Here is an 11,823-nt window from a genome sequence, read left to right as displayed (position 1 = left end):
TGTGCTGGCACGGTGTGACCTTCTGAGTGAACCTAATGACACGTGTGGCTTATGAGAGTCCTGTGAGTCGGAACATTTAGTTGAATCTAAAATGACCCTTGATGAACCATTTCAATAAGGTTTCAAGTATTAATAGCTTATTATGAAAATTAAATGAATTAGTATATGTAAAATTCTTAAATGGTGTCTGGCACATAGTAATAACTCAATGAATGTTACCTACTGTTGCCCATAGTCAGAAACCAGCCAAGTAGAACTATGAATTTAGACATGTCTGATTCCAGACCCTATGTACCATTACTCCTTGGTACTCTTCTACATAAAATCAATTTCCCGTCTCCTTCCCTCTAAAGCTGCTCTCAAAAATGGGTTTTTATATCAGACATGCGTACTTCAGTGCAAAATTAAGTGACTTTTTTACGTGCATGGATACACATCATAAGCCGGATCCAAGTGTCTATTCCGAAACCTATTTGCTTCCGAACAAATATTTGTGTCCCCCTAAAGTTCAGATGTTGAAGCCGTAATATGATGGTGTTTGGAGGTGGGACCTTTCATGTCATGAAGGTACAACCCCATGATGGGATTAGTATCCTTATAAGGAGAGGAAGATAGCTAACCCTTTCTGTTTCCCCATATAGGGATACAAAGAGAAGGCAGCCATCTGCAAACAAGGAATAGAGACTTCACTAAGAAGCCAGCTAGGCCGGCACCCCGATCTCAGACTTCCAGCTTCCAGAACTGTGAGAAATAAATGTTTGTTGTTTAAGCCACCCAGTCTATGGTATTCTGTTATTGCAGCCCAAACTAAGTCACTGTTAAATGCCAGATACAATTTATTATAATAGCTGAGGGAATAATGATGAACTATGAGTGTAAAGAGATTCCCACACACAAGAAAACTAAGTAACATACTCTGGAAAGACTTGACAAAAAGGCAAATCACTAATAAAAAATGTTTTGCTATTGAAGTAACTGTAAGAAAAGTTTAAAAGACTGGGGGGGAAAAAAACAGACTATGAATTCTGATTGCTTCAGTATCTTTTAGTTCCTGCCCCACTTTAGAGACACCCAAACTGGAACTCAAAGTAACCATGACATGGAATTCTAATCGGTAGACCCACAAAACAAACAAACAAAAAACCCCATCACCTTGGCCCTATATCAAAAGACTTGTACATAAATGTACCAAAATTACAGTTGACCCTTGAACAACACAGGGGTAGGGGAACCGACCCTCTGCACAGTTGAAAATCCATGTGTAACTTTATAGGAGGCCCTCCATTTCCATGGTTCTGCATCTGTGGATTCAGTCAACTGCGGATTGTGTAGCACTGTGGTATTTATTGGAAAAAAATCGACATATAAGTGGACCTGGGCAGTTCAAACCCATGTTGTTCAAGGGGCAACTGTATTTAAGTTAAAACAAAATGTTTCTATCTCCCTCTCCATGTCTCTTTCTCTGTATCTCTCTGTCTGTCTCTTCCTATGTATATATAATTTTTACAACTTCAATAGAAGAGCTTTCCTTATGAGTATACTAAAGAGTTGCTGGAACTATGCAAACCACTTACAGAGTAAAATGGGAGAACAAAGAAAAGGGTAACCAATGCTATGGGAAACAGGGTCAGTAAAGATACAGAGAAGGGGACACTTGAGCTGAGTGGGCAGACAGTATGGGGAAAAGGCACTGGCGACCCAAGTACAATATGAACAAAGGTGGCAGAAGCCCAAGCAACATGGCTTGTTGACAAAACATAAATAGAACAAGACTTTCGAAACAGAGACTAACGAAACAGGTAGGATCTGGATCTTCAAGGAACTGATAAGCCAGAATATAGAAGGTGGACTTTGAGAGAAACATGGAGCAAACACAGGGTTTTAAGCAGCAAAATACAGTAATTGGACGTGCATGCTCAAAAGATCATTGTAGAAGCAGCAGTAAGGGAATGTGAGGGTATGGAGAACGTTAAATTTGAAAAATATCACTTCAAGAGTTCAAGCAAGGGGCTTCCCTGGTGGCGCAGTGTTTGAGAGTCCGCCTGCCGATGCAGGGGACATGGATTCGTGCCCCAGTCCGGGAGGATCCCACGTGCCGCGGAGCGGCTGGGCCCGTGAGCCATGGCCGCTGAGCCTGCGCGTCCGGAGCCTGTGCTCCGCAACGGGAGAGGCCACAACAGTGAGAGGCCCGCGTACCGCAAAAAAAAAAAAAGAGTTCAAGCAAGGAACAAGAGCCTGAGAGTGAGAAGAAATGAAAATGAAAAACATTATGAAAGTAGAATCAACAAGATTTGGCCAGGAAATTCTTAGCTACGGCACTCTAGGGAGAGGAAAGAATTCAGGAAAATGCTTTGGTGTGTTACTTTGGTAGCTCTGGAGATCATGGACAACTTATTCTCCTACATTATTTTAAAGGGGTAAAAGAAAGATGTGCAGAAGAATAAGTCAACTCAGGTCACTTTGAACTTAAGGTGCATATAAGACAGAAAATAGAAACCATAACCGCATATCCATCTCCAGCTGGGCTGGAGATGAAGACCTAATACTTTGTGATAGTATCTGAAGCCAGGGAGTGGATGCTATTACTGAGGAACCCAGAGAAGGTGAGAAAGGGGCCCGGGGCAGAAACCTGAGTGACACCCGCCCCCATTTCAGAGTCAGGCCCGAGAACGACAGGAGAGTGAGGACGGTCTGCGCAAGGCAAGCGCACCCAGGACGGGGGCCCACAAACTGAGAGGAGAGACGGTTTCACATAGAAGCAGCAGAACAATCGGGTCAGCGAGCTTTGGGAAGGCTGAAAATATTCCACTGGATTCAGCAATTTCGACGTTATCGGAATCCTTTGCGGGGCGGGTATCGGTTTCCTCAGAGCAGGGGAAGCCGAAAGGAAACAGGGATCCCAGTCTGGGAGCGCGCGGCGGACTCGATACACAGCCTTCCGACGCCCAGTCAGGCTATTCCGCCCCCGAACGCAAACACCATCACACACACCCCAGCTGCCCCACAAGTTCCAGGACTTCGGAGACCCGGGGGTGTTTTACTCCCTCAGCTTAGGGCGCGCCCCTGCCTCCGCGCCAGCTAGCTTCCAAACCCTCAGACACACGGACAAACGACCTCGCCTCGAAAACCCTCCCTGGGCTCACAGGAAAAATTCAAGCACTTCACTGTGTGTTCCCAAAGCTTTGTCCATACCTTACAAGGTTTTGTATTATCTGTTGTGCACCTGGCTCGAAACAAAAACCGAGCCAGACCAAAAAAAGTCAAGGAACGCAGAGTGAGAGTCGAGGGAGGTGACGCCCTCACAGGCAAACTTCTGATAGGGGAGATAAAAACTACGACTCCCATGAGGCTGTGCGGCCCCGGGACCCGACTCCCAGCGCCCTCTGCGAGGTTCAAGAGAGTCTAGGTGGTAGACGCATCGTGTCGGCGCAAAACGGCCGCTAAAGCCGTGCAGAACTGGCCCTGCGGGATGGCGGCCTCTGAGGAGGAGCCTGAGGCCTTGACGGAGCAGCTGGACGTCGCGCGCCGCCTGGAAAATTTGCCTGTGAGCGCGTGGCCCCCAGGGACAGAGCCAGAGCCCTTTCAGGTAGGGGGCGGGCTCGGCCAGCCCAAGAGCTGCGCGCGGCCTCCGAGGGCGTGGCCGGTACCCTTTTCTATGGAGGCGGAGCTAGGCGGTCACGAGCGCTGCGCGCGCAGCCCGGGGATGGGGTTGGCGCCCTTTCAGGTGGATTGCCGGGGTAAGTGGTAGCTGGGTTCAGTTCTCAATTACCCTACGTGGTAGTGCTTCGATTGTTGTCTCCAAGTTTCTAGACCTTTTTTTTAACCCGATCGCACAGTCTGCTAGCGGGAAAAGCTCTTAAATAGTTCACAGGTTTCGGTCTTTTCCCATTAACCCTTCGCAATGACCTTTACATGTTCTTTTCTGCCCATAGACTGGCAGTTCCCTGAAGGCAAAACCAGAGGTCTCATGAGGTCCCTTGGAAAGAGCCGTGAGAACCTGGCTTTTTGTCCTGGTTCTGTCCCCAGAACTCGTTGAGATCTGGGGCAAATCAGTTGCCTCTCTGGTCTCAAATGTCTTGTTTGTAAGATAAGCCATGGGGCCCATTAACGGATCTTAGCCTAGTGTCATGATTAAAAACTTAGCTTCTAGAGTCATTTAGTTGAGGTTTCCCTCATGCTGTGAGCACTTTGGCAAATATAAATAGCCTCAGCTAAGCCTTAGAGTCCTCCCGTGTGCGATTAAAATAGTAATAACTCTCTCCGGATTGCTTCGAGAATTACAAGTAAAATACAGTTCCTGGTTTGCTGACAGAACTCAATAAATGTTACCTACTATTATTACCTCAAAGGCCTTTGTGCTCCAACCTTCTCATCCCTTTGACCTTGGCCTGCATGTTGCCTAAGGAACAAGGAATGACAAAAAAAAAAAAAAAAAACAAGGATTGTTGGTTGGAGTGGAAAGAGCCCTGGACTTGGAAGTAGGAGAGCTAGGTTCAGGGCTTAGCATCTCAGCCATGTCTCAGAGCCTGAGTTTCTTCGTCTGCAAAATGAAAATAATTAAAGTTTTAGTGCCCTTGTCACACCTATTATTGATATCAAACCCTGTCTGTCCTTCCTAGGGTTATTTTGAAAATCAAGTAAGAGGACAGATTCAGCAGTTTTCAAAGAGTAGAGCAGGCTATTAATGTTAGAAATGGTTAGTTTTCCTCAAACTACATTAGGCAGTTTATCATTAATAATACAGGTGGCTAGCGCCATATTGAACACTGATCCCTAAAAGCTTATTGAAGACCAAACATTGCTGAATGCCTGGTCTAAAACATTGACATATGTTCTCTTTCTTCAAAAGATAATTGAGTGCCTATAATGTGCCTGGCACTGTGTTAAGCTAGGCATAGAAGATAAGATGGTGCCAATACAATTCCTGCCCTTGAGCTTACAAGAGCATATGGAAAGCACTATATGGGGGGGCAGAGGAAGCCTTGTGATTGATCCTTATACCTATAGTTGATGGGCATAAATGAAAATTAGGAGACTAAGACTCAATCCTACAGTGTTCTAGCTTCCTGGCTGTATGCACAGCTCTAGGTAGACTTAGAGTTACAAATAGAAGACAGGATCCATTCCTTAAGGAGCTTATAGTCTTACCAAGAAGATAAAACATGCTTGAAACATGTAAATAACAAGCCTAAAAGGGCCTTCAACTAGTTTGCTTCCATATATTCATGGTGCACAATACCAGTCTTACAAAAGGTCAGAACAGCTTGCTTGCCCCAAACCCTGCCTTCACAGGCATGTGCACACATAAGAATTAAGGCATGAAAAACTCAGAGTAAAAATAACTTTGTGTCTAGTTTGCCTTTGGATCCTGTATGAAAAGGCAAAAAGAACATTCAAATGTTCAGATCGGAAACAAGCACATCATAATGCCATCGGGGTCAAAAGACAAGTAGAAAATAAACCGATTGATTTTCTTGAACTAAGAGTTGGATCTAGCCATTTTTCAGGTTTCTGAAACCAGCTTCAAATATCCTTTTTAAGGTCTCAACATGACCTTGACAAGAATTGTCTGGCTCACAGTCTCCTAATAGCTGCTTGGAGAAAAAACAAACTCATTGGGGCTAGAGGCCAAGTACAAAGATTCTTGTAGCTGGTGTTTCAAAACAACCAAAAATGGAATGAAGATTTCCACAGCACTTCCTTAAAATTCAGAATTGAGGCCTAGATTTTAAGCCCAGAATATTGTGCAGTGTCATGTTTCAGTTTCTGGGGTTTTGGTACAGAATGTGACTCAGAAAAGTTAGTCTTCCAATCAAAAATTATTAAGAGCTTCAATTAAGCAATCAAATAATATTTCCTGAGCCCCCTGCTCTGTGCCTAGTACTATGGATAGGAACCCAACCCCTATCACCACTCCATACCCCAAACCTCCTGACCATGCCTTTCCTTAAGACATTTGGTAGGAAGGTCGGACCTACACACTTAGAGCCCAACAGTCTATGCCACTTAGATCCCAAAGTTCATACTATTAATAAGTGCAGGTCTACTTCAGATAAGGGAGAAATTAATTGTAGCCAAGGAGGTACAATATAATTGCACTTTAACATGCTGTCCTCTGTTTACATTTTGGCTTCTTGGGTGACCATAGTTTATAAAAAAATTCTCAAGTTTTCTGTCACAAAATGTGAAGTCTCCATCCAGTTCTTCAAGGATCTGGTTTCTAGTGCATTTTGCACTGATCGTTTTGTATTTATTCTCAACTCTTACATGATCAATTTTGCACTTTGATACATACCAGGAAAAAGTAAAGCTTTTGTTATAACTACTGAAAAAATGATAAAAATCCCATTCTTCATGTCCTCCTTTGTATTTTTCTGACTTGCTCTTTCTAAATCCCAGCATGTGCATACAATACACAATAAGGTAATATTTACTGATGATTGAAAGCAGTCTGTGCTGGGTCAACTCTCAGTTTCCCCCCATCAAGATGGATAAATAATGGAGGTAGGACTATAATCATATGGTTTTCCAAACATAATTTTGGTTTGAGTATGTTTAAACCTGAGAAGTTTAACTCCAAACCTATTTTTTTCACCACCCTACTAGATAGCCTGCATAATTCATATTGAACACTTAATGTGCCAGCCACTAGAGAAAGCTTTTTACGTGGTTTCTCACATTTATTTCCTTCATAGAAACCTGTAAGAGAAATAGAAAGGGAATGTTTAGAGAGCTTAATGTGCCAGAAATATATGATGTTTTAAATATAAAATCTCGAAATAATATCTAGAAGAATTTAAGAAAGTTACTATTTTAAAAGTACAAAGTGGCCCACACAGAGTATAGTGTTATGTTCATTAAATTTCTTGAGAACCTTTCCCCCCTCAGATATAGGTAGTGTCCCTCTTTTATAGTTGCCAACGCATACTTTAGCAAGTCACTCGCTGTAAGGTCACAGTGCTAATAAGATCCTAGTCCTGTATGTGTCTCCTCTAGGACATTCCATGTTCTGCATTAAGACGTTCTCCACTGCTTGCCCCGTGTTCAGGCCACAGTCACAGTTTTCCTGGCTAGCCTCCTTCACGCTTTGCTCCATTCTCACCTCCTGGTTGGAGACCTCATTGCTCATTAGCCGTTTATATCTTTGACTAAATTTTCCAGCCATTTCCTGGAACCATTCTCAGCTTCCACCCTGGGTTTATTAGTCAAGACTCATTTGTTTGCAAGAAACGTAAATACAACACAAACTGACTCAGGCAAAAAAGGGAAGGAATTTCCTCATATAACAGCAGAGTCCGAGACTGTTAACTGTAGGCATCTCTGGATCCAGGAACTCTCAAGGTGTCATCAGATATTTCTCTCTACCACCTCCCTGCTTCGCACCCCTGCTCCCCTTTCCTGCGGTGGGCCACACACTCAGTAGGTCTTATGTGTGTCGTACAACTTGGGAATGCCTGATGGATACTCTGTAGTTTAGCAAACCCAGTGGAAAAAGAATGCCTCTTCCCTAATTTTTTCAGCAGGAGTCCCAGAACTATATTTCATTGACCTGGCTTATGTCCTGTGCCCATCCATGAACCAAAAATACTGTTGAAAAGAGCAAGCGATGTTCTGATTAGCCAGGTTTAGGGCCCACCCAACCTGAAGCCCCATGCAAACCATTAAGACAAGAATGAGAAGGGTTCCCCTGGGAAGACTCAGGATGCTTTCATCAGAAGAAGAATAGATGCTGCATAGATTTTAAAACATGTCCAGGATTTGATCTCTCCTTGGCTTAGGGTAAGCACAAAAACCCCTCAGGGTAACACCCTTTTTGGATCAGTTTGGTCCTGGGCTTTGTACCAGGGAGTAGGGTACAGACTATGGAAAGAGTGTTACAAATGGGGAGTATTTAAGCTGATGCCAGCTGATTCCTAATTTGTAACACACTTAACATTAGCTTTCTGAAACGCAGAATTTAAGTTTATATGGCATATAAATATTTGAATAAAATGTCAGATTATTTCTGAAAAATATAATTAACTTTTCAATATGTAGATACCTGAAAAGATAGATGATTACATAATGATATGTTAAATCAGACCACAGTTTTCAAAAGACTATTCTTTAGTATAGCCATTTTTCTAAATCAGGTAAAATATCTTTTTGGAATGGTATTTAACCAACCTTTTTACGAAGGAGAAAGTGGAAACATATAGAGATAAAATGATTTGTGATTATTATTGGTATCAGGGTCAATGATTACATCGATCAAGGGGGAAAATATATTCTCTTTAAACAGGAAGATTATCCAGAAGTCTCTATTATCCTTTGGACGGTGTTTGCAGCTCATTTGGAATCAGCTACCATTTGTAATCTAAGTCTCTAAAGGATCTGAGATTGTGCAAAAAGTTTAAATTGAAGAATTTTTAAAAATGTATCACCAGATTCTCCAAAATCTTATTTTAAATGTAAAAGTAAAAATAAGCAAATAATAGTATTTTTTCCAGAAAGTATTTATCCATATGCAAATAAGTTCAACAAGGAATAATATGCTCTCCTGGTTAGAAAACTACAGTAAGTCAGAGCTTATTTTAAAAGTGGTTATCTGCATCAAAAAATAAATAAATCACCTTAGAGTTTAATGATTTCTATAGTACATTAAAATTTATGCACCTTTAAGAACAAATCAAGTGAAAAGAATTCTTCATGAAAAGTTTAACAAAGTGGTAGTAAAATCGTCATTTTACAAGCACTTCTTAAAATGTCTCAGTAAGCATTTCTAAGTTGACTCTTAAAGTCTGGAAGTAGATTCTGTAAAAGACAGCAGTCATTGAATTTGACTGATGGGGCATCTTTTTCTAAGCCATCCTTCATCCTTTTATGACATCTCTGCTAAGCTAAAGCTGTAAGAACCGACACAAACAGGAGAAGCTATTTCCACTCTCCACCCCCAAATCACTTTTTAAGCAGTATTGGCCTTCTCCCCCTCCCCCACAGGTACGCCCACTCACCACTCTTTCACAGAAGGATGTCAATCCTTCCCCGCTAGCTCAGGGTTTTTTAAAGTATAGGATTTTGCACCTAACTGCATAGCTCCACCAAGGCCTCCACAGGGAGTATAACTACATGCTGCTCAATACTTTTTCTAAAAGTATTGACACAATGTTAATGGATAATTGACTGAAAGACTAATAATTGACGTTCCTCTGGATATGCTAAATTCTGTCGACTGGTCTCTTGCAGAACTGCTCTTACTGACTTCATGTGGCAGGATGCCAACAGCCTTTATTGAGGGTCGGAATGAATGAAATGAAAAACAGCCCATGAAACTGCGTCCTGGTAAAGAATGGTTTAGACAGACTCATTTGTCAAATTTCTCTCCCATCTCCCTACTAGAAACAGTCAATGCTTCTGAACAGTGAGATTATTCCTTACAGACAGTACAAGCCATACATCTAATTATATTTCCCTCTTTGCAGTGGCTGTTCTTGGGCAGAGCCAAATGTCCAGTCTACTTCTGCTGCACACTTAGTGTGTCTAAGCTCTCTCGACTTATTTTTCCCTTCACCTTACTTTCCTTACCTATTGTTCATTTATCTTCCCTCTTTGTAAGCTTCATTAAATCCTTTCTGGAACAAAACAAGTATAAATAAATGAATTGTTCTACACATGAAGAAATATGCTGGGCTCATGAGAGATACTGTAATCTTCAGGGTTTGAGAATATGCTTCATTCTGCCAGTGAGGCAATAACCAGAGGTCAGGTTTCACAGAGACACTTTAGACTTAAGACTTCTTTATCATAACATTTTATAAATGTAACATTTTGAAAATACAGGTACGTGTAAAAGACAGAAACTTTTTTGTATACTCCCTTTCACACTTAATAAGAACAGGATTTCTTTACATGTACATAATATATCTACAATAAATTTTAATATCTATTAACATTATGTGACAATTTTTGGAATTATCTCTGCAAGTTTTTTGCCAAATTTCTGCTTTTAACTTTGTGAAGACTCAAATAGAACTATAAGGTAATAGCATTTTTAAAAAACATGAGAGAATATATAAGAATTTAGATAATCTTCAAATTTAAAAATTCTTTTAAAAAATCAATGGAAGACTCTCTCCCAAAGGCCATTTTTCATTGATTTATCATTTATGACTTTCTTATCCCCAAAAAGGATCTGAGGTAACTCACAATAAAAATACATATATGCATTTGTATTATCAGATAAATGTGAAAGAGATAAAAGCCAAGGAGGAAACACATAACTGCATTCAAAACCTAAATTCAGCACTGATTTTCCTGACACCTAAAGCTAACAGGGAAACAAAATGGATTACAAATTTTTCAATATCTGATAAGAGAAAAATACATAAATTTTTCCACTGCTTAAAAGGAAACCACCAAATTTTAAATCTAAAAATTAACCCTGGTTTTTAAATTGGAGAGAGATGTTTTCAGGCAATATTGTAATATATTGCATTTTGTCATTTTTGTTTCATTCTGTTTGTTGGAATTAGAAACTGTCTCAGCCAAAAGCTGCTTGAAATACAGGTGAGATATATGACCTGCCGTGCTGACTTAACAGTATTTCTGTTTTTTGCAGTATACTCCTGATCATGTAGCCGGGCCTGGAGGAGACACTGATCCCACTCTGATAACCTTTCCCGGATGCGTTTGTCTCAGAACTCCCTGCCTCCCTGGAACTTGCTCCTGTCTCCGTCGTGAGAAGAACTATGATGATAATTTATGCCTCAGACACATAGGATCAGAAGCAAAGTGCGCTGAGCCAGTTTTTGAATGCAATGTCCTGTGTCAGTGCAGCGACCACTGCAGGAACAGAGTGGTCCAGCGGGGTCTGCAGTTCCACCTCCAGGTGTTCAAGACAGATCGCAAAGGCTGGGGACTTCGTACCTTGGACTTTATACCAAAAGGACGGTTTGTCTGTGAATATGCTGGCGAGGTTTTAGGATTCCCAGAAGTACAGAGAAGAATTCAGTTACAAACAATACACGATTCGAATTACATTATAGCCGTCAGGGAGCATGTTTATAATGGGCAGGTAATGGAAACGTTCATTGATCCTACCTCTATAGGAAATATTGGAAGATTCCTTAACCATTCTTGTGAGCCAAACCTATTGATGATTCCTGTCCGAGTCAACTCGATGGTACCAAAGTTGGCACTTTTTGCAGCCAAAGACATTGTGCCAGAAGAAGAACTCTCTTATGACTATTCAGGAAGATTTCTTAATCTGCTGGATAGTGAAGACAAAGAAAGGTTGGATAATGGGAAATTAAGGAAACCTTGTTATTGTGGTGCTGAATCATGTGCTGCGTTCCTGCCTTATGACAGCTCACTGTACTGCCCCTCAGAAAAGCCAAACACGAGTGAGGAAGGAAAAGTAGAGCAGAAGCGTGTCTGGCCTCGCAGTGGACGAGAATGAGGAGGAATCGAGTGTGTTTGGCTCAGCCCTTCCTGGGTTCCCCTCTTACAAGCAGCTCACCCTCAGGGTCAGTCTCTGCTCTGTGGTAAGGAGCTTGCCCCTCACTGTAGGGGAGCCCAGTGGTTGTAACTTAGGAATGTGGCAGAGACTACAGATTGTCCAGCAACACTCTCTCTCCCCTTCTATCATAGAATTCTCAGTTTTTAGCTGGGTACATGACTGCCGAGAATGCTCACTTTTCCTAGTGAGATGTGGCTAAGGGACTATGTCATAGCTAGTGGGATATGAGGGAAAACGTTGTGCCCTTAAGTGGAGATATCCTTCCCTTATCCCACTCTTTTTTCTTCTTGGCTGGAATGTATACATGATACCTGGAGCTGAAGCAT

At 41.7% G+C, this 11,823-nt stretch overlaps 1 protein-coding gene across 2 annotated transcripts; it reads left to right on the top strand.

Annotated features, from left to right (window-relative positions):
* Positions 1–3,392: 3,392 nt before the first annotated feature.
* LOC115859111 (histone-lysine N-methyltransferase SETMAR) lies at positions 3,393–11,589 on the top strand. 2 transcript variants are annotated; one of them, XM_030867783.2, is made up of 2 exons: positions 3,393–3,544; positions 10,598–11,589. In XM_030867783.2, exons 1-2 carry the CDS (start codon positions 3,470–3,472, stop codon positions 11,435–11,437), a joined length of 915 nt encoding a protein of 304 aa, XP_030723643.1. In that variant the 5' UTR covers positions 3,393–3,469; the 3' UTR covers positions 11,438–11,589. The 2 variants fall into 2 exon arrangements, with proteins under 2 accessions (XP_030723643.1, XP_030723642.1); XM_030867782.2 differs by having other exon boundaries at positions 3,393–3,586.
* The last annotated feature ends 234 nt before the right edge of the window (positions 11,590–11,823 follow it).

This window comes from Globicephala melas, chromosome 11 (assembly GCF_963455315.2).
Source record: "Globicephala melas chromosome 11, mGloMel1.2, whole genome shotgun sequence".
In the NCBI taxonomy this organism is placed as follows: domain Eukaryota; kingdom Metazoa; phylum Chordata; class Mammalia; order Artiodactyla; family Delphinidae; genus Globicephala; species Globicephala melas.
This window is presented reverse-complemented; position numbering and strand designations above follow the sequence as displayed.